Source organism: Mycena indigotica, assembly GCF_014461135.1.
Source record: "Mycena indigotica strain 171206Taipei chromosome Unknown Mind.scaff0010, whole genome shotgun sequence".
Classification (NCBI taxonomy): domain Eukaryota; kingdom Fungi; phylum Basidiomycota; class Agaricomycetes; order Agaricales; family Mycenaceae; genus Mycena; species Mycena indigotica.
The window spans coordinates 1,857,245-1,879,194 of record NW_023503009.1 but is presented as its reverse complement, the minus strand read 5'-3'; the positions used below and the strand labels follow the sequence as shown (position 1 = coordinate 1,879,194).

At 52.8% G+C, this 21,950-nt stretch overlaps 3 protein-coding genes across 3 annotated transcripts; 2 read left to right on the top strand and 1 right to left on the bottom strand.

Moving 5' to 3' along the window:
- Positions 1–13,039: 13,039 nt before the first annotated feature.
- On the top strand, positions 13,040–13,542 carry MIND_01129400 (uncharacterized protein; the record flags this gene model as incomplete). The annotated part of the gene is made up of 2 exons (XM_037367843.1): positions 13,040–13,237; positions 13,285–13,542. The coding sequence occupies 2 exons, from the start codon at positions 13,040–13,042 to the stop codon at positions 13,540–13,542; spliced, it is 456 nt and encodes a 151-aa protein (XP_037215675.1).
- A 1,252-nt stretch (positions 13,543–14,794) lies between these two features.
- On the top strand, positions 14,795–16,668 carry MIND_01129300 (uncharacterized protein; the record flags this gene model as incomplete). The annotated part of the gene is made up of 6 exons (XM_037367842.1): positions 14,795–14,983; positions 15,029–15,142; positions 15,188–15,597; positions 15,647–15,787; positions 15,834–15,928; positions 15,986–16,668. 6 exons carry the CDS (start codon positions 14,795–14,797, stop codon positions 16,666–16,668), a joined length of 1,632 nt encoding a protein of 543 aa, XP_037215674.1.
- A 250-nt stretch (positions 16,669–16,918) lies between these two features.
- Positions 16,919–17,827, bottom strand: MIND_01129200 (uncharacterized protein; the record flags this gene model as incomplete). Its single annotated transcript, XM_037367841.1, has 6 exons — positions 16,919–17,087; positions 17,136–17,181; positions 17,237–17,306; positions 17,357–17,446; positions 17,494–17,604; positions 17,648–17,827. 6 exons carry the CDS (start codon positions 17,825–17,827, stop codon positions 16,919–16,921), a joined length of 666 nt encoding a protein of 221 aa, XP_037215673.1.
- Positions 17,828–21,950: the final 4,123 nt, after the last annotated feature.

Below are 21,950 nucleotides of genomic sequence, written 5' to 3'. Positions count from 1 at the left end.
GAGGATCCAAAGAGAAGAAACTCTAAGGGTCCGCCTGCTAGGTAGCTGACTATATACTGCTTGTCCGTAGCTGCCGCTGTCGGGCACAGAAGGCTTGGGCGGCGTCGCAGGCGAGGTCCCAGGGCAACCGTCGGGAGGGCGTTGACGGATCGGTGATTGTGCGGGCGAGATGGAGGGCCGGACCGGAGTCGGAACCGAGTCGGACCGGAATCGGAGGCGTCTCCGAGGGGCCGAAAGGGAGGTTCCCCTGACATCACCCCCCTTGAATGCGGCGTCCCGACGCATAGACCGGAACGGAATCGAGTTGAAGGTCGCGGAGGCGATGTGTCGTGGCTTGCCAGGGTACTTACGATAGAACTCCGCAATTTTCTCCGGGCGAAGACGCGGTCGAAGCGGACCCATTGGTCGTGCGATGCGTCGTAGCCTTTCCATCTGACGAAGTAGTTCAGCCGCTTATACCTCACCCTTGCGTCCAGGATTTCCTCTACTTCCCACTCCGGGACTCCGTCCTCGAGGTCCGGAGGGGGCTGGTCGTAGCCGGGGCGTCCGTCGAAGGGGTCGTCCTGAGCGAGCTCGAGCTTGACGACGGGGAAGACCGGGTGGAGCTTCGAGTAGCGCGGAGGGAGGTCGAGCTTGTAGGCACCTTTGCTGATCTCCTGGACTATCTTGAACGGTCCAAGGCGGCGATGGGAGAACTTTTCCGAGGGGCGAGTCGTCCTGATGTCAGAGGCATCCAGCCAAACACGGTCGCCAACCTTAAACTCCGGAGACGGAGTCCGTCTCCGGTCGTAGTAGCGCTTGTACTCCTCTTTGGCCTTAGTGAGCGCGGCCTTGGCTTCAGCAACACTAGTGGCGATCCGGTCGCGGAACTCGTTCACTGACTCCATGGCGGAACGGACTCCGGGTTCGAAGCCCATGCGCGGGAGCCGTCCCGTCCCGTCATGAAGGGGACCTGCTGCGTGGAGGAGTGAACGTGGTTGTTGTAGGCGAACTCCGCGGCCGGAATCAGCTCATCCCAGTCGTCCTGCTGGTAGTTGGTGAAGATCCGCAAGTACTGCTCCAGCTCCTGGTTGACGCGCTCTGTCTGACCGTCTGTCTGCGGGTGGTACGCGGTGGACGTGGCGGGCTTGATGCCGATTAGACGCCAAAGTTCTCGGGTGAAGTCCGCGATGAACTGCGAGCCGCGGTCGGAGACGTACTTCTCCGGAGTCCCATGGTGCCGCCAGACATTCCGGTAGTAGAGGCGGGCTGCCCCTACTGCATCGACCGTCGTATGACACTCTGAGAAGTGGGCGCGCTTTCCGAGGGTGTCAACGACGACCATGATCGCGTCGTACCCCCATGGGCTTCGGGAAGCTCTACGATGAAGTCGACGGAGACGGTATGCCAGCGTTCGGGGCGTTTCCGTGGGGTGCAGCTCTCCGTGGGGCAGTCTCCGGAGTGCCTTGGTGCGACAGCACAAGTCACAGGTCGCAACATACCGGCCGATATGGCGAGACATCTGAGGCCACCAGTAGTTCCGGGAGACCAACTCCAAGGTCTTGAAACGACCTGCGTGTCCGGCGACTCGGGTGTCATGGCAGAGCTCGATGATGCGTCTCCGGAGGTCCTTGTCTTTTGGTACGACGATCTTTCCTTGGAAATGGAGAAGACCGCCGGAGACGGCCCACTCGTCAGAACGTGAGGAGCGGGGGCCTCGAGCTTGACCTTGAACCTTAAGAAGTTGCCAGGCCGCTAGTGCGACGGGCTCCTCCAGGTCAGGCTCACCGGAGAGGGCATCACGGATGTCACGGAGGAGTTCGGAGCCGGGACCGGAAACGGAAACGCCCTCGAGTGCGCGGACGTGGAAGAGTTCAGGCCGCAGAAGGACGACGTCGGAGTTGTCGGAATCGACTCCGTGGTCGGGTCTCCGGGAGAGGGCGTCAGGCCGACCCATATCGCGGCCAGGCTTGTGGTGCAGCGTGAAGTCGAACCGGGAGAGGTACAGAGACCACCGGGCCTGTCTCCGGTTGAGGTGTTGCGTCTTCCTGAAGTACTCCAAATTCTTATGGTCAGTCCAAATCTCGACAGGGTGCGGGCACCCTCGAGGAAGTGTCTATACTCCTCGAGTGCGCGGATGATCGCGAGCATCTCCTTGTCGTGGATTTCGTGAGTTGCGCTGGACATCATTTAAGCTTTTGGAATAGAATGCTACAGGGTGCCACTTCCCGTCCGGGGCGGATTGTGAAAGAACCGCCCCGTCGCATAATCAGAGCTGTCCGCCTCGAGTCGGAAAGGCCGTGTGTCGTCCGGAATCGCCAGGACCGGTTCCGAGGTGACCGCGTCCTTGATCGCTTGGAACGCGGAGGCCTCCGCGTCGCCCCAAGTCCATTGCTGGTCCTTCTTGGTGAGCACGAAAAGAGGGCGTGCAAGGGTCGAGAAGTCCCGAATGAACCTGCGGTAGAAGTTAGCGAACCCGAGGAACTGCTGAATGTCCTTCTTGTTTTCCGGAGTCGGCCAAGCGGAGACGCCTGCGACCTTGACGGGGTCCATTTCGACGTGGTTGTGGGAGATGATGACTCCGAGGTACTCGATTGACGATTTTTCAAAGTCGCACTTCTCCGCTCGAAGGTACAACTTGTGCTCCCGGAGTCGCCGTAAGACCTCCTGGACAATCTGCCGGTGTTTCCGGAGGTCGGAATGGGCGATCAGGATGTCGTCAAGGTAGATCATGACGTCTCCGGAGAGGATGAGGTCCTGAAAAATGTCATTCATCATCGTTTGGAACGTCGCGGGAGAGTTTGTCAGGCCGAAATACATCACCAAGGGCTCGAACAGGCCTCGGTTAGTCCGGAAAGCCGCTTTCCACTCGTCACCTTCCTTGATCCGGACGTTGTTGAAGCCCCAACGGACGTCGAGTGTGGTGAAGTAACGAGCGCCTTTGAGCCGGTTGATGAGGTCGTTGATCAGCGGAAGGGGGTACCGGTTTTTGACAGTCATCGCGTTGAGAGCACGGTAGTCCTGGACGAAGCGGAGTCCGCCGTCCTTCTTCTTGACGAAGAAGACCGGAGACGCCATCGGAGACTTGGAGGGGCGAATCCGGCCCGTCGAAAGCCCTTCCTCGATGAACGCGTCGAGCTCGCGTTGCTCGAGGGGCGAGATGGGGTACACCTTGCAGTTGGTGGGCTTAGCGTCGGGGACGAGTTCGATGGCGTGGTCCCAGGCTCTCCGCTCCGGTAGCGTGTCGAAGGACTCCTTGTTGAAGACGTCCTGGAACTCCTTAGCCCAGTCCGGGATCTCGGAGGGCGGAGGGGCAGAGTTCCTGGCGAAGGCTTCGGCCAGGCGTTGCGAGACAGTACTGCCAGCGCGTATCTCCTCCGAGGGGCGGAACGAGGTGTAGAAGATGCGGTCACCATCTTCAAGCTGACCATCGTCATCGTCGTCGTCGGAGTCCGGCGTCAGATCAGGCAGGCCGGAGTCGTCACCGGAGACGGAATCGTCTCCGTCATCAGACCCAGAAAGGTCCATGGCGCAGACCGAGGGGAACGGGCCGGAGCGGAGACGCTTCTGAAGCGACCGGAGTCGCCGCAACTCGGTCCGTTCGACGCGCTCTTCCTCACGGCAGGTCAAGCAATTGCGGGGGCACCGTGTCATCTTGACCTCCTTGGTTTCCCAATTGATCTCTGGGTTATGTTTCCGCAACCAGGAATACCCCAGGATGAGGTCTTGCTTGCCAAGATGGGTGACGGCCAGCTGAACTCGTTCGGCATGGCCCTTGTAGCGCAGGACCAAGTCCGGGATCTGTTTGATGGAGCCAGCGTCATTGGGGGTGCCATCGACATTGAAAACCGGAATCGGCTGATCGAGGGTGCGGACCGGAATGCCATTCCGAGCAACATAGTTCGTGTCAATGAAGTCGGAGGTGGCACCACAGTCGACAAGCCCAGAGAGTGAGAGCTTCAGCGCCTGGTGGTGGACTCGAGCTCTAACGGGAGGTGGAGGGAGTTCGCCCCAGGGGCAGCGGCAACGGTGTACTGCTTGGGCAGTTTCTTTTCCCAGGCAGTGAGGCGGCGGAGGACGATGACCGGAGTCGCGGGCGGAGTCGGAGACGGAGTCGAGACGGGGGCAGGAGAGGGTGTGTCTTTCGTTTCGGGCTCATTGTAGGGCAAGGAACTGCATTCATCATACAAAGAGGCAAAACGATTTATAGACGCGAACGAGGGCACACCAGTCACTCGTCGCGGGGGACAAAATCCTCTCCGGCCATCGACTCCGCTGCCGTCTCCGGCAGGGCAGCTGTGTCCGTGTAGCGGGCGATCAACTCCGCTAACATCTCGTCACCGAGTTGTTGGATCACCTCGTCGAGGATGTCCATTGAGCGGACATCGGCGGGGAGGGGGCAATCCCGGCGAGATGGTTTGGGTCGCCGCACCTGAAGCAGGCGCGACGAGGGGCACCCCGAGCCCGGGTGCGATCCAACTCCATAGGGACGGGAGCTGGAGGCGCCGGAGCGGGAGCGCGGGCCGCGGGTGGCACGACCGGAGCCACCGGGCGGAAAGGGGCCGGAGCCGGGATGCGGTTGACCGGAAACGGAGTCCGAATCAAACCGCCAGGCGTCTTGGGGGCGGCTGACTTGATCAGCTTGGCCCGGACCAGGGCCTCGTATTGACGGAAGGCCCGGGTGCGCCAGCTAAGGTAATCCCGGAGGTCCGGGGGGTCGTTCGAGGACGTGATTCCGTTATTGATCAAGGGGTCAAGTCCGTGGCGGAACTTGGTCACCTTGACCAGCGCGTCTTCGAATCCGGCGAGGTCCATCAGGTCCTCGAAGTCGTCGGTGTACTGGTAGACATCCTTTGTACCCATGTGATAGGCGGAAGTCTCCAGCTTGGAGAGAGCGTGATCTTGCTCATTCTCCTCGACGAACCGGAGTCGAAACTCGAAACGAACGAGCCCCAGGACGGAAACGGAAACGGGGCTTTGCTTCCGTGGCGCTCCGCCCATTGCTGAGCGGGTCCTTCTGCCATAAACGACATGGCATAGCGGACAGCCTTTTCCTCGCTCGCCTCTCCGTTGACCACGAAGGCCTCAGGGGCAAGGCGGGCGTAGGTGCGGACCGCGTAGAGGAACGCGCGGCCGCGTTTCCGGTCGCCGTTGAAGGTGAACGGGGGGTTTGGTCGCAAGACCAATTTTGACACTGGGTGCAAACCCAAAGGCAGTTTGCTAATGGGAGCCCCAACGGGAGTGGAAAGAAAGACAAAGATTTCTTTGTTTCAAACAAAGGAAAAAAAATTGCTTTCAAACTCCCGTTGGACCCCCCTTAGCCAACTGCCATTGCGCTTGCTACCAGTGTGAGGCGAGGTTGATGTCGCCAAAAAGGGCTTCGGAGTCGCCCTGGACCGGAGTCGGAGTCGGAATCGACGTCTCCGGCGATGGTGTTTGGGGTCCGCCAGCATTATTAGCGGCGGCAGCGGCAGCGGAAGCCTGGTTGGTGAGTAAAGCAAGGGCCTCAGTTAGGCTATCGATTTTCGCCTCGAGTGAGTCCAGCCGGGCGTCTGCGGTAGGAGTGACTCCGGACGGCATGACGGGTGCGGGGACCACAGGAGTAGAGGAGGAGGGGACAAGTGGCAGGGGCGGTGACGAGGGCGGAACGGACTCGTACTCCGAGCCTGAGTCAGCGCCGAACCTGGCAATCTTGTCCGGTTGATCCCGTAGAGAGTTTCTTCTGCTGTAAGGGCAACCCCGGAGGCCTGAGATCAAGGTCCTAGCAGGGGAGGATCCAAAGCGTGAACATTGGTAAGCGAATACAAATGAAGCTGACCTAGCAGGGGAGGATCCAAAGAGAAGAAACTCTAAGGGTCCGCCTGCTCGGTAGCTGACTATATACTGCTTGTCCGTAGCTGCCGCTGTCGGGCACAGAAGGCTTGGGCGGCGTCGCAGGCGAGGTCCCAGGGCGACCGTCGGGAGGGCGTTGACGGATCGGTGATTGTGCGGGCGAGATGGAGGGCCGGACCGGAGTCGGAACCGGAGTCGGACCGGAATCGGAGGCGTCTCCGAGGGGCCGAAAGGGAGGTTCCCCTGACAACCACAACGACACTTAGACGATGACCGTCAAGTGCCTGGGCCGTCGAGACTGGGGGCCGACCGCCACCATTCCTCTCGTCGCCAACTCGAATACCATCCGTACCGACGAGATCAGCACTTAGACGATGACCGTCAGGTGCGAGGATCTGCGTCTTCATCGACTCGGCAGCCACTATCGACGCCGCCCACAAGTCAGAAAACGACAAAAGCGCCCTCTTCGAATAATTCTGCTCCCCGTCCGTTGCGTCTCGTCCCGCTTTCTTCCTTGGACCAGCACGAAATACCGCCGGTAAGTCATTTGCTTTCTAACTCGTATCTATAGTCTTACTCATGAGCTTTATAGCCCTCGAAGACCTTCAATGGTCTTGCTCGATGCGAAACTGGCGTGTTTGCGGTGTTGAATGGGGACCGGGAATTCATCACCAGAATCCCGACAATTTCCCAGTGCCCCGGTCCCGCGTCTTCGGAAACTCCTCCGACGCTTTACCAAACTTCATGGCTGAATCCCGACTTCCCGCACACCCTCTTTCTCCCGAGCATCAACATATTCTCTGGTCCATTGCTTCATTCTCTCGATGTCGTCCCCGCTTCCGTTCCCACTTTGTTCCGAGGCGATGTCTGGCAACTGGACCCAGAAATCCGCCTACGTTGGTGCAGAGCAGAGGGCCTGCTCGAACTTGCTCTCACCTGGGCATCTAAGAAAACTCGGGAATGCTTTCCGAACCATTTTCGCGGGTATTTGCCCCTCGTTCCTGCCGCGTATGGCTACACAATGGGACACACTACCGAATCTAAACTACTCCAGGCTGTCTATGCCTCGCGCGATGCCTTCCTACCTCTGGTGGCCGTGCTTACTTCGAGATTACTGATGCTCGACTTCGCCCGGTACGATTGGCGGACAACTATTACGAGCGAGCTAGCGATGCAACCTTCAACGCGAGATACATTGGAAGATATCATGGAGACTTGTATCCAGAATTGCATTGGAGGCATCATCGAATTCTCGACGGTGGAGGCCATTAGCGGTTATCGACGGATCGAGTGGTTTGTGAAGGGTATTCTTGAAAATACTATCCATGTTCCATTGTTTCTACATGTCACTATTCCCTTCTGCAAACACCTTGCGACCGCAAGCTCCCTGCAAGTCGTCCGGCTCGAAATCTACGAAGACGATATTAAACGCCTTGAATCTATTCCTGGCCCACAAGGCTTCTTGGAGTGGGTTTATGTGGATCCCGCCATTCGACGCTTCAACACCTTCCGGAATTGGGATTATGCACCTTCAGTGGTCACTCATTCCCACCCACCAGTTGCTAAAGGAAGCGGACAGAAGCAAGATGAAACTTGGGTCGAGTTTTTTGCCCGTCGAGCGATCGTCAATGAAAAGATGCGTGCTGTGGAAAAAGATTCGGAACGACAACGTCGTTCTGCTCGTGAGGCCGAGGCACAGAAGGGAAAGATGTTGAAGAGGGCAACTTTTTGGCGTTGGAAAGACACCAACAAAGATGGATACTATATCCCGCCGCTCCATAACTCGCGGCGAAGCGGAGGAACTTTGGGATTTCTATGGGCCAAATCAACGCCGATTCGATGCATTCCATGATCAATTCGACCTTTGCAAAGCCTTTGCGCCCCACGAACACGAGCCACAATGGGTGAATGAGGTTGCTGAAGACCGTGAAGATCCCAATTTCGCGTTTCTCTTTGGCAAAGAGGAACCTGCCAAACACAACGAGTCCGAAGACCAGCTTAACATGGATAACATTCCCCAAGACACTCTGCAGATACTGCAGGATGGGCAAGCCACATCCATTGACATTGAAGAGTATTTCACGCGCAAAAACGTCAACGACAGCGATGACCAAGATCCTGTGCACAATTCTGACACCATCGCCGACTTGACGATGTTCTTCGGCTTATTGAATGTTGACGAGCGGCCTGACGAATACAAGGAATCGAAAATGCTTGATCAAGAGAACGCTCTCAAAGTACTCGGAGATAGTCGAACAACAATGATCCTCTCATCAAGCGCCCGATTTCTGCTCTCTCATTTGGAGTATGCCCAAGCCATGGCTGATGTGCCAGCTCATCTCTTCGATTTGCGGAGCCAAACGGCCCATCCATGGCTAAAACGTGGCATCAACGTCGAGTTTTGGGAGCAGCGCGACTCCCCAGCCCATGAACGCCATGTTTTCGTGATTCAGCCCCTGGGTGATGGCCATAATGAAGAGTATCGCATCTTGATGTTCGATCCATTGCCTGTTATATATCTGCTGCGCAAAGGAATTCGGCATATGCAGGACATCCTCCGAGCATTAGTTGAGCTCGGGGGAAGATTTCATTTGGTAATTCGCGGTTATGCCCCCGTTGATTGGCATCCTCCCCATCCCTATTGCCAAGGGCTTGGTTCTCGTGAGGAAGATTATCGTCCGCGTGCTATCGAGTATGATGCCTATATCGAACGACGAGATCGATTCCTGGCTACCATTCGCGGCCTTCTAGCCATATATGCCGGCGGCGTGATTGCTCGCATTGCTCAAGAGGTTATCAAGAACCACGTAATCCAAGTTCTTGTGGACACGGTTGACATCCCGTCAGCTGATGCACGGGTGCTCATCCCGGGCACTGATGATGCCTACTACTACCATTGCTTGACGGAAAAGGAGGCAGCGTTGTGTTCGGGGATATACTCAATTCCCATGGGTCAGTTTTCAATATATATACCAAGACATTGACTAATATACAATAGAATGTAAGGACAAGACAAATAGCAGCGGAGTTCAGCAGAAACAGGTCTCATGGTGGCCGCAGGCTCCCGCTTGGTCGCAATCTGGCCTGAATGTTGGTCGTTGGACCGTCAATTGCGAAGACTGGTATCGTGCACAAGTGTCCGATGCCAAGGCCAGTTCAGTGCTGCTGCGAAACAACAACATATGGAAACGAGACATCCGTTTCACGTTGTCAGCTGCTCGGGTCTTCAAGAGTCAATGTCGCCTTGCGGTCAAATATTTGCGTCAACATGCCTTGCCTGCTCCAACGTAGATATCATCAGTCGGACTATATAATGTACTTTTTTTTACTACAATGCTGAACGAGTGTGTTTGCCTTCGATTGGACTGTTGAGACGCGTCGGCCACTCTGCGGCCGACAACTAAACGATGCCCCGATACTCCGGATATCAGGGCCCATTTTTTTGGGCCCTGATATGTGTCATATAAGTGAATATTTTTCGGTCCTCGTTTTGATGCAAAAACCAGTCCAAAAAAGGGCGTTTGATATACCCTAAAATGGGTGACAAAAACTGAGTCCATTTTGGCTTGATTATGGAGGAAGAAAAGGGGGGCTTTTTTTGTGTCTAATCGGCTGCTGATCCGGTCGCCGTTTGTCGCGCCCATTTCTCATATAAGCAGGTAAATTTGGGACAAATTTTTTGGACTCAAATAGAGGCATAAAAAAAATTATATTTTTTGGTACATTGATTAGAGGCGTATAATCGATCGAAAGGGGCCCCGTTTATTCCGGAACTCCCGCAGTGAGGAAGGATCTGCGAATGCCAAGGAATCGGACTTATGTAATCATGAATCGCTGCGTCGCGACCTCAGGGGCTTTTCAGCGCGCGCGGAACACAAGTTGACGATTTGCGCCTGCGACGTATCGCTGACGAAATTCAATTCAGGGTCCACGTACAGTGACATTTAGACGATGAAGAACCCATCACAAACTTCAAAGCCAGCCTGATTTCATGATGGCACCACAATCCAAAAGTTCCGATGATGGACCAAAGTCACATTGAGGCAAACCATAATCTACATGGTTCTACAACAAGCTGCTACTTTCCAATCCGAAAGCCATCTGCTCTCTATTTTAGGACCAGCCCACAATGAAGCAACCAACTATCAGTCATGCAGAATTCCCGTCTATACTTCCGACCTAGATTCAGAGCGTCAAATTTTCGATCCCACAAACTACCGCGAGCCTGTTTGGACAGTACAGGAGGCGAGAATTAATGGAATTCATCTTGATATGTGAGTATGACCATCAAAGCGGGGGTTCATGTCAATTGAAAGGCTCCACAGGGCTTCGCTGGAATATGCAGTTGCGCAAGAGAGGAGGAAATTGTTCCAACTCCACTCAAATATCACCCAAGCCCAAGAATATCTTGCCCAACAATGCGAACGACTTCATTGGGGTTGTCGTGTGCAGAATGAAGAGCGACTCAAAAACCAGTACTCTGGCCTTGTGCCAGTGGTCACGGCAACACGAGAGAAAACACCAGAGAATGACTCCGAGACTGCTCCACCATCAAGAGCATCAGTAGGAGGAATGGTGATACTCAGCGAAGGACTTGAATCGACAGTCCACTTGCCGAACCGCGAGGTCAGGGGAACATCCGCGAGTAAAAGTAAAAGTATTCGTGGGACGAGAATGACGAGGCCTACATCGACTCGAGTAACTCGCAGCAAAGCTTCAAGTTTAAAGGCTGCTTCGGATAAGGGATGCGTTGAGCCTTGGATGGTGGTGGCTAGAGGGAGATGCGGTCGAGGACGTTATGAGACGGTGCTCGTCCTAGTATGGCGGTCCGTTTGTAAAATAAATAAATCTCAAAATATAAATGGAAATCTCACCTGGAAATAAGTCAGTTCCCATCTCAAGAAGTTGAGAGGCTACCGTGAACTGTTTTTGGTCTATTGTGGAATAATGTGTGAGCAGTTTGTTTTCCGCGAGAAGGGTCTGCACGTGACCGCACGTGACTCTGGCCGGGCCGGGCCCAGGCCGATCGTGCTCGGAACTTGCCTTTCTGACCACATTCTGGATCGGCACACCCACCTCCAACTTTGCAAGGACGATTGCAGCAAGCAATCATGCACTTGCACGCGCCGCCCGCATTCCTTGCGACCTTCTCGCCCGAATACCCCCACCCTCTACCTCCTTCCAACCGCCAACCATTTCCCCTAACCTCCAGCCCTGTGTCGTGCACATGCCAGGTGGGTCGTGGCAAAGGCCTCCGTTCGGACCGGCCTGCCCGAGCCCGTGGGAAACGCCACGCTGGCGTCCGAGTCTGCTCCTCTTCCCACCAACACGGCAGGCGCCTTCATGCAGGAAACGAGAGGGAACTGAAAAGGAACGGAGGGCTCGAGGACGGGAGAGGAAGGTACTGATGCGGGGGGGCCACAAATGGGTGAGTCTGAAGCTACTAGGCTCTTGCTTTCGTTGCTGACAACGTTTCGCAGTCAAAAAGATGTGCTTGCGGCAACCAGGGTCTTACTTGATAAACTGCCAGCGAAACGACTCCCACGGCTTCACACGCTTCTTGGGACCGCCCCGCTCAGACAACAAGTTATACCAATGGTCAAACTAGCACTGGGGTAGATCGCCGTCCACCAGATGTGCGGGCCCGCCTTCTGCCAGCAGTCGCAATCCTCAACACTCTCTTGCTACTACATACGAGCTCTGGGTCTGCTCCAGTTGCCGCGAATGCACACGTGCAAGGCCAAGCCTATGTTGGTCCGACAACAAGTCTTCGAGAGCATATAGGGAGCTCCACAAACGAATCTCAAGCCCGCATCTAAGCACAACCTCAAAATGCATCGGCTCCTCTAACGGCTTTCAGTGCCTTAGCTGCCCCAACTCCAACTTCTTCCGGCCTCAATCCGCTCATTGGAAGCACATTTATCAACACCTTTTTTGAGCAATGGACGATACGACGACCGCTGACTCTCGCGACCGTTCTGAGCCACGCGAGAGCCTGCGAGGCCAACTCCGCCACGCGACAGTACGACAGATATGCAAACGATCGTCACACTGGTGGAGAACGTTACCCGCCATTGCCATCTTCTGTGGAACAAGACTGTGACCACTACTTACCTGGTGGTGACCGATACATCCCGGTTTCAGCAAGCGAATGAGAAAGAGCACGCGGAAGGGAGCGGGGAGCGAGAAAGATATCCACCACCTTTGCCTCCAAGATCAGCGTCTGTATTACCAGCTCCAGCGCTTGTTGAATGCGACCGTCGTGACTGGCCAACGGACTATGGCGGATATGCGGAGTTGGGAAACCCGCGTCAGCATCAGCACCACATCCACTTCATCCAACAAATCATCCTGCTGCTGCCGCACATCCTGTGGTCTTAGTGCTGTTGCTGCTTCGTCTCCTTATGCTGCATCCGCCCAGTTACAAAGGCCCCCCAGCGCCATCTCCTCCTCGTGACTCCCATATTCGTCCTCGAAGTCTCAGTCCTGGTTGTGGTGTCATCGCACGATTTGCACCACCCATAAAAATGGCTAGAGGAGAAGACTATGTTGCAAGCAAGTCGTGGTGGTGCGTTCGAACCGACCGGCCGGGGCCCATGCTGGTGCTCTCGCGCAGGGAACATAATGATCACCAGTGTTGACTGCCCTGACCTCATCACCTTGGGCTTCCAGGAGCTTGTCGATTTGGAGAGTCACAAGCTGGTTGCGCAGAACGTTCTGTTGGGAAGAAAGGACAAGCTGGGTTATCAGGCTTGTCGGAGAAGGGCACGACTGCGTAGATCTTAATGGTGGTCCGACTGGTGTTAAACACCTACACTTACCACTCATCTTATAGTAGTAGAAAATGTCTAGTTCATACATTTTGAACAATTAATTTAAGCTAAATGTGGCCAGAAAGGGAAGTCTGCCAAGTTCCGAGCACTATTGGCCTCGGTCGGGGCCCGGCCGGATCACGTGCAAACCCCTTCTCGCTGAAAACGAATGGCTTAGCCCAACTACCCATATTTCACAATGGACCACAAATATTTCAAGGTAGCCTCTCAACTTCTTGAGATGGGAGTTGACTTATTTACAGATGAGATTTTGATTCATATTATTGAGGTTTATTTATTTTACAAACGGACCGCCATAGCCCTGAACTGGTCTAAACAATTGAGGTCGACGCTGCAGTTCCAAGCGATGGTGAGCCTATAAACGTGAGTACCACCCATCTATTTCCAACCACACCATGTCCGCTTTCGAAAACGCCTACCACTTTGACATCCTTCCCGAACTGATTGACCATCCCATGTACGCTGCTGCAAAGGCTGCTCATGAGACTTTGTCGCCTGCAGAGCAGCGCATCATCCAGGCACTCTCAGAGCTTCCCCAAGAGCCTATCGAGTTTCCAGAGTATCGCAAGCAGTTCGTTGCGATATGGTGTCAGGTGTGTGAAGCGCTCTGACTTTTGGTGTTGCTGAAGATTGTGATTAGGATGGCGAATTCCCAGCACGAATGCTACTCGAGATGGAGCCATGTGGAGTCCGCCTATCGTTCCACAGGAACACCGCAATATTGCTTGAGAAGGGCCTGCGTCAAGGGACAGCACTTCGACGATATGTTGATGGCAAGTGGGTGCCAGTGAGTTGGAACGAGCCGATGCGCGTGGTCAAGGGTGAAGCTTTAGGCTTGCGAGTCAGGGGGGTTACGCAGCTGAGCGACTGGTATAATAACATGTATGCGTTTGAGTAAATATCTGTACACACTTGCGTAGAAGTCACGTGCGCGTGACTTCTACGCAAAAAAAGTTCTCCAATGACGACGACCATACTTGATGCTGGCCTGCGCTCATACCACGCCAGCGCCACACTGGTAGACGATGCAGAGTAGAGCTGTGATGGTGTATTGCAGATGATGCGCAGATACAAGGTGCGTGAAAGGCTACACATACCTTCCCATTTTTTCTGACTATATCCGTTGCAGGTGTTTTGTCGACTTGTTTCAGCCACTCCAAACAAGTCATGCACCGTTCTGCAACACATCCTCCAACTACGATCGTCCTCTTGGCTTTGCTGGACGAGCAAAAGTAGGACTTGGGTGCTTCTCCTCCGAAACAGCCATCTGCTGATGCAGCAAAGAGCTCCGCAATGGTCGCTCGTGTCGGAGGCCACAGTTGTGGATATATTGTGTGAGTTTCGTCAACCACCGCCCACTTCCATCGACTGACATAGCCTGTTTAGCTCTCTTGCTGGCGGCTGGCCCAAATCCACCCAGTCCATATTCTATTTGTGAGGAACCAACCTGACTGTCCCCTACTTGAGAGGACCCACGTTCTGCGTGTGGTCATTCCTGGAGGATGACTGTGAGGACCCGGCTTCGAGGCCCGAAGTCCGTGGTCGCACAGTTTTGTGTTTTACTGCTGAAAACCGGGTGCGTTGATTGTTTCTGCTCGCAAACTCAAGCTTACTTCAGCGTTCTTATCGTCTAGATGGACACATCCACCCCCGCGACTCTGCGAGCAACCCTCACATTCGATTTCGCCCGACCCAGTCGATCTTTCCATACTGCATTCCACACTACGTCCATGCGGAGCTTCTGGCGTAGTGCTTCGGCGGAGACGGAAGACAAGGAGACTCGACTTGTACCAATCACATATTTGCTCGCTCGGGCACCCTTCCGTCGGTGTCCGTTGCATTTTCCTCCGCTCTGGAAGACGGTCCACCAACCCCGAATGTCACGTGTCTCGATTGCTGGCGCGACCGTCACGCCCAATCCTTCATTCGCCACCTTACGCATGTCTCACCTCTCGACAGTCTGCAGTGCTTTCTGGTGCCTGGACCAGCTCAAGCACCTTGTCCCAAGCACCAGGTCAAGTACCTTGTCCCAAGCGCAAACTTGTTCCAAGCGCAAGCCTGAGTGAGCGATTGTCAATGGACGGTCAAACCTTTGTGCTCTCAGGGCACTATAAAGTCCCTCCCATGCTCTGGCCTCAACAATACCACCCATGTCTGCGAACGATACCAACGAGGACAGCCGCCCGCTCTACACCATCATCCGAAAGACGAAGGGCACAACCGACAGCGAGCGCCGCCTCCGGGAGAGGGCCGACACCATCTTCAATTATGTCAAGAGCACTAGCTTCACTCAAGTAGTTGAATGGGAGAATGCGGGAAGTAAACATCCTAACCCTGCGGTATGTTTACTTCCCTCGTCGTAATCTCGGTCTAACATTATCCAGATTACCAAGAAGATGGATCACAAAGATTATATCGACACGGTTATCTATCCCGACCTGGACTGCCGGTTCGAAATTAGCGGGCCAAACGGCTTTCGAATCTCAAACTTTCTCCAAGTAAGTGATGCCCGGTTGTCTTACTTCCCCCTTATCGCTTACTAGGCATTGCACAAAACTATCAACAACTTTATTCGAGAGGCTCGCAAGAACAACGGGTATCTCCCCGGGATGCAACCTGAAGTCGACGAGGGCCACACAACGACGCCTGCCTCAACGACTGTTGTTCCTCGTGTCAACCGTCTACCTGCCCGTATTGCGCGTCCTGCTACGCGCCCGAAAATGAGTGTTCGCCGCATATTCGAGGAAGATCAAAAGACCGAAATTGAGAGGCTGACGAATGCGAAACTCGAGGGACAGGAGCGGGCGCACCGAGATGGAAAGGACTTGAAAGCACGGGCAGAGGCAGTGACAGAGCTATGGACTAATTGCGACAACAAAGAAGAATATGAGAAGCGTGCTGCTGAGGAGAATGCAGTGCGTGAAGCAGAGCTTACGCCCAAGCAACTAAGTCTGTGCGTTTTTTTCTCCCTATTTCTTCAACAGCAACTAAGAAACATTCAGCAATCAATCGGAGTTTGGGCGTGAGCTCTCGACTGTTGTTGCCAGCTACTTTGGCAAGCATGGCAAGCAGATTGGTGATGCCATTTTGTTTGCGCGTTACGCGTTCGTGGACCCCAAGACTAACCAAATTGGATTCAAGAAGTGAGTGGCAATTCCTTCGTGTTAACACTATGCTTATGGGGACAAGAATTACGGTCAACGGCTTCAGCGACGAAAAGTTTGGCGGAACAACAGAGGAGTTCGAAGCTTGGAAGACTTATGCAATGCATACTCTACAACCTGGTAGGTTCCATTTTCGACTCTGACCATACAAATCAAATCATACTTACTAATTCGTAGCAGTCTCACCGGCCTTGACTCCACAAAGTTCGCCGCCGCTTCTACCACCCATGCAAGCAGTACCTCCCCCACCTCCACCTCCCGTTTTACCCCCGCCTCCGCCTGCACCTCCTGTTGTCCCACCGCCTCTTCCTGTGCCTCCCGTTCTCCCCCCGCCTCCACTTATCTTCCATGCTGTGCCGGCCGGGAGCACAAACAACCCTGCACGGGTTGTGCCAATTGTGGGAACGACACAACCAGTTCCGCCGCTGCCTCCCATTCAGCCAGAACTCGCCAATCCTAATGGTCTTCTGCCTCCCGTCATCAACCCTTTACCACTACCACCTACATCACCGTCCATTCTATCCAAGACACCCAACACTACCAAGGTTTTGAAGAAGCGTCCGCGCGAAGGCGAAGAAATTACCCCCAGACCACCCAAAAAACCAAAGAAGGCTCCGACAAAGGCCAAGGCCCAGCCAGTGGCTCAGGCTATATCTCCTCGTAAAACTCGAAGTCGCGGCCCTGCGTTGGTGTCAACGAAACCAAAGAAGGATCCTTTACTTAGTTGGGGGGTAACTTTGACAAAGGATGGTGTATCGAGGAAATATTCAGGCCGAGAGTACGCAAACACATTTCCAGCCGAGTTTCGTGAGAGGTATCCGGAGGAGGTGCAATGGCTAGTTTGGCCTGACCTGGAGTAGATTACTTGCCATCTTGTGCTATATCGACCACAATTAACGACTTATTTCACCTTAATGTGCTCGTGCTTGGTCACGGGCGCAGATACTTCTTGTCTCAAACCTCGGTGGCAAGATCATACTCAAGTGAGTAGCTCAGCAATTCTGTTGTGCCTCCCTTTGCTCATTGTCATTGAGAAGGATTGTCTCTAGCATGCAGCTGGGCTTGAGCTGGCAGCTTGGAACGTTCATAATCCACGACATAATCTTCATGCTAATCTCGAGATAATCCGACATAATCTTCATAATAATCCACGACATAATCTTGACGGTAATCGTAATGCAGCATAATCCCCAATAATCCGAAATATAATCTCCGCACTAATCCTCCCTGCCAGCAGTCGTCAAAACCTTTCTCAGCCTTGATCTTCCGGGGATTAATCCTAGGTCAACCAGCTCAGTACACTGCAGATAGATTAATCCTTCCCTACATGTAGGTATAATCGTGTCGTAGAACATAGCTAGGATTATCCCTCTCTGCCTCGCAAAGATTAATCGCCATCACTGAGGAGACTGCATCGAACAAAGGCACCAGGTTCCAAAAGAGGGTCTTGATCACTCGCATACGCGAGTTCGGGGATATTGTAGCATTCTAAGGCAACCTTTGAACATCTGAGTGAATTGTAGACAGTCCAGGATGAGCCTATCTTACTGCAGTCTTTGAAGCAGGTATTTGAATCCGCACCATCGCATGGTCCGCGTCAGCACCGAGTGGAGTACAAAGCCAATGGCCTAAAACATTCTGATCATTTCCATGACGGCTCGATGAAACATCAAGTAATAGCGTACCTGGTTAGGTTCTGGCAAGGTTTCATACATCGTTTGCTGTAAAAACTCGATGACCTTCCGATATCCCGCTTCGAGTGACGCTATATGAGGGTTGGATAGGATGATAGTATCCTGTCAACCAATTAGAAATTTGGAGCGAAGCATGGCATCTTACCCCCAACATCGGGTCTTGATAACGTGTGTATATCTTGCCACTGAGAAACAGCTTCGCAGGTAGGTTCGTGCCCTCCAAAACGAAGTAATGCCTGCGCGTAAATGTTGGTAACAACTCCAACAGCTCGTTTCCATCGAGTTGAACGGCATCGTCGGGAGTGTGGAAGAGGAAGTGATCCATGACGTGATGGGTGCAGTCGACTTTGATCTAGTTTAAATATTCGTCGCAAAAAGATGACACATATTGGTCTCGAATAGTTGGTAATAGATTACTAGTTGCTTATGTTGAGCACAATACGACTCTGTAAAGCAGTGCTGGCCACATGTTTTTCAAGAATACTGCTCCGCCTCAGTTATACCGTCCATGACCTCCCCGGAAACGACATTGTCATCATCTTGTGTGAGGTCGATGCAGTCTTGTCCCATTGTCAAAAGCGGTTTTTCTAAGTGAGTCTTGCGTGCTGTACTTGGGGTCATATAGAAATCAAACGGAGTACGATAACAGCGGGTTACTTGAGTTGCGTTGAGAACCCAATGCTGCAAGTGACAATAAGGATATGCCGGGTAGCTCGAGTTAACCATACCTTGACATGAAAACTCGTGTCTTCATGGATTTGTCCGTGTACGACACTAAGGTTCAATTTGCATTTGAGTATTGCCCCGTTGTCAAGTACCTCCGTTGGTTCTTGACGGTGCAGAGGGAGCCAATCCAAGTACTCGTATCTCCGAACTTCCTACTTGAACATAAGCCACTGCAGAGAAGGTTCCCGGGACGACGTACTTTCAGCGCCTGATTATCACACTGGACCAAGATCATCGGCTCGACGCCATGATTCTCCATCCATGCCCATTTACTATCGTGAATCTACTGGCTGTTATGAACGACGACGAGGCAATGCTATGGACGAACCTCTTGCGGTGGATTGATTCTGGAAAAAATAGTGCTAAGCGTTGTTGTCATGGCTAAGAAAGCCTGTTGGTAGTAGACGGGAGACTCTTCAATGGGCACCAAGATAAAGTACGCCTAAACTTTGTTCAGCATTTCTCGCGATCTGTGGTGGCACGTACTTGTTGTCCTCGGATGGTCAGCCAGGTACATTTGCCAGTCACGACGACTTGCGATGCGGTAGCTGGCATTGTGCTGCGATCAAGTAGATTGGCTGGCTTGAGAATAGTCCCAATTGTCGATGGAAGTTCTACGTGGTCAAGACCGATTTGGAGATAAAAGAGAATCGGTGCTATGCGAGGAGCTGAACGATGCGTGAGGGCTTTGTGCGGGAGACCAAGTCCTTCATAATGAGCAAGAAATTCTTGCGACGTCAGAGTTTTTATAGGACACGAAAGGGCTGAGTAGTTCTGCTGACCGGTCGAAATTGTCGTGCGCTGTTACGAGGTGTGCTTAATAAACTTGAGTTGTGATTAGAGACGGGTAAAAAGACATTATACATCTAATGTGAATCATTATTTTGCATTTTTCGCGTGATATGCCCCACCATAGCGTCCACTAATTTTCCACGGATGCTTGCCAGGAGTTCTAGGTCCAGAGATCCTGTTACACGTTAGGTTTAAGAAATGAACAGTCATGGAAAGAACGCACTGTCGTCGGACTTGAGCGCGGCGCAGAAGTGCGTTTCAAACGCCCGTTCCATCAGACACGCCACTAGCCCTCCACCGTAACATTCGTAGTCGCCGTTGAAGACCCAATGGACATTGACGCTGATGCACGACCATATTCCCATGCAACCCACAAGCAACTGTATGTTTCATGGTCCTTTGGGTAGACGACTTTGGTGCTCCTGGATTCGCTGACATACGCGGAGCGGTGCGAGTCCCCTAGTCAACGCAAGTAATTGTTCGTTTGGGATAAAACCGGCTGACACTGGCTATGAAACGGGTCAATGTCTAGTTTTGGTCCTAGAAGGTCCGCACCTCAAACACGGTATTGGCTGTATCGAGGTTTCGTTCAAGCAAAATTAAAAACCTGAGATATTGTTGAGTACACCCTTAATCCAAGAGGAAGAACTAACGTATTTCCGGTTAAGAAATTAGCATCTCGACGACCGAGATTGGCACAGTGAGCACCCCATCGGGCCAATGGGCGCTTCCAACGGTGGATGAAATCTTGTACTTCTCGAATGCGAATTTGGTCGCCGTCTGTGGATGGATAGGCTATATCCAGTTGACACGTTAATCGATGGGTCTTCCAATCGGCTAGTTGACAAGTAGTACTGCAGTAGAGAACCTTCAGACAGTCGCCACACTGCTTGAGCGGCGAATCAACAGTGCGGCAAGTATTGCAAGATGAGTCCGACTGAAAGTTTAGCATATTGAGAATTATTGTTGCGATCGAGAGTTGAGCCTATAATAAAGGTGTTGAACGTCCGAACAGGGTTCCACGATGACTCGCAATAACTCAGCAGGCTGATACAGACAAAGGCTGCTGACGAGGGAATACTTTACAGTCAGCAAATTTTCAAGAACGAAAAATAATACTGACTAATTTGCGAAAGGGACCGAAGGACTCGCGGAGCAGTTGCAGTGGAAGGTAAACCCCCACTGGAGGGTTGAAGATTGTTCGCAGTCGTTTGATCAAGTTGGCAAGAGAAAAAGGAATGAGTTATGCACGTGATCAGCACCGCCATTTGATGAAAGTTGGGGTTCATTCAATTTCGAGTTGCAGGTAAACTATACAATTATGGCTATTTCTCTTGCAGACTTGCTATCGCAGGGACCGCCACCTGAATACGGCGCATCTGTTTCGGTTTTCTTACTTCATATATGCAGCGAGAAATGTGTCGGGCTTCAAGTCGGAAGGACTGACACAGGGGGGTTAGAATCCGAGTGCACAAATTTATTGACGAGAGACGACGATTTTCCACAATAAAACTTTGTCGTCCACAACCACCAGAGGCTCGTCGATACGGAAGAGTGCAGCAGAACAAGTAATTATCGCTCCACGCTCCACAATTTGAGGATTATGCTGCTGATAATTGCGGTCGAACCAGGCGTGCTCATTTGACTTCAAGATGAACTGACAGAGCAGGTTAGAAATGAATAGTATGTTGACGAAGCGCACCATGTCCGTGTCAGCGCTGTAATGGACCCTCACAAGACCCAACGAGTCTTCATTCGCTGGAGTCGTCCAAGTAGCGGTTTCGACAACGTGCTAAAAGGTTCAACTGCTGAGAATGAGCATTTATGGCAGGTGAAGCGGACTCACCATTGAATCTGCCGCCTTGAAGTCTTCAGCAGCACCGCTTAACCAATCTACGACATCGCAGAAAAGATGGTCTGGCAAGTATGCACCCGGACAGTCGAGGACGATGAACTGAGAGACTTCAACCTCTCGCGGGAATGAGTAATGTTCTTACCTGGTCGCCCCTTGTTGTTGCATGTGATAGCCAATACCTTCCCCGTAATTTTGACGAAGGATTGGCCTGTTGGTCCTTCGAAGGAATAAACTTGCCGCTGGTCGGGTGTTGGGGCGGTGAGGGGAACCAGGTGACTCGACTCTGGTATATCGAAAAATAGCGACTCAAAAGCCATGTCGAAGGCAGTCGAGTTTAGTGCATGATGAGCCGGCGAGGACATGAGGAAATTCAGTCGCAGTGGCGCGGATGAGTGTGCTAAATAAATATTGTCGCCTTGTTCATTTGTGACTAAGACACTCGTGTTTTTGCTGGGATAATTGCAGAGGGACTACGTATGCATTGGTAATTAGTGTTTGTCAAGCGGCTGAGGACGCTTACAAGTAACAGCGAGCTTCCGTGTTGTGCTCAGTTCTGCAGTTGACATGATGATGGCCGTCACCTTCATTCTCGCCCACGTGACGCTGTCACCTACTTTGGTCACATAATCTCGACGAACGAGCATGACTTGTCCTTGCGGTAGTATTAACTTGTATCCAACCTCTTCCCGCTCAGTTCCAGCTATCACATATCGCATATGTATCGCTCCTCCGTCTCGTTCCTTTGGCACGCAGATGTTTAAATTTGTTTGTCTTTTGAGGAGTTTAGGCTGACTGGTGCTCTGGTGGGCCCCAAGCCCGGCCCAGCCCGCGCCAAGGTTCAGATAGGATACTTCACGATTAAAAAGATAAGCGGGGGTCAAATTTCTGCAAAGTACTACTATACATTGTCAATGGGGATTGCTATCGAACCTCTCCAGTTTCTCGCGATTGTTGTTGTTGTCTTGGGAGCATTACGTTGTTGCACTCTTGGCACGATAGCTTTCGTTGATGTTTACTCTGTTCTTTCCGAGTCTGTTGATACACATGTCAAAAGCTGTGAAGGAATTCGGTGGCA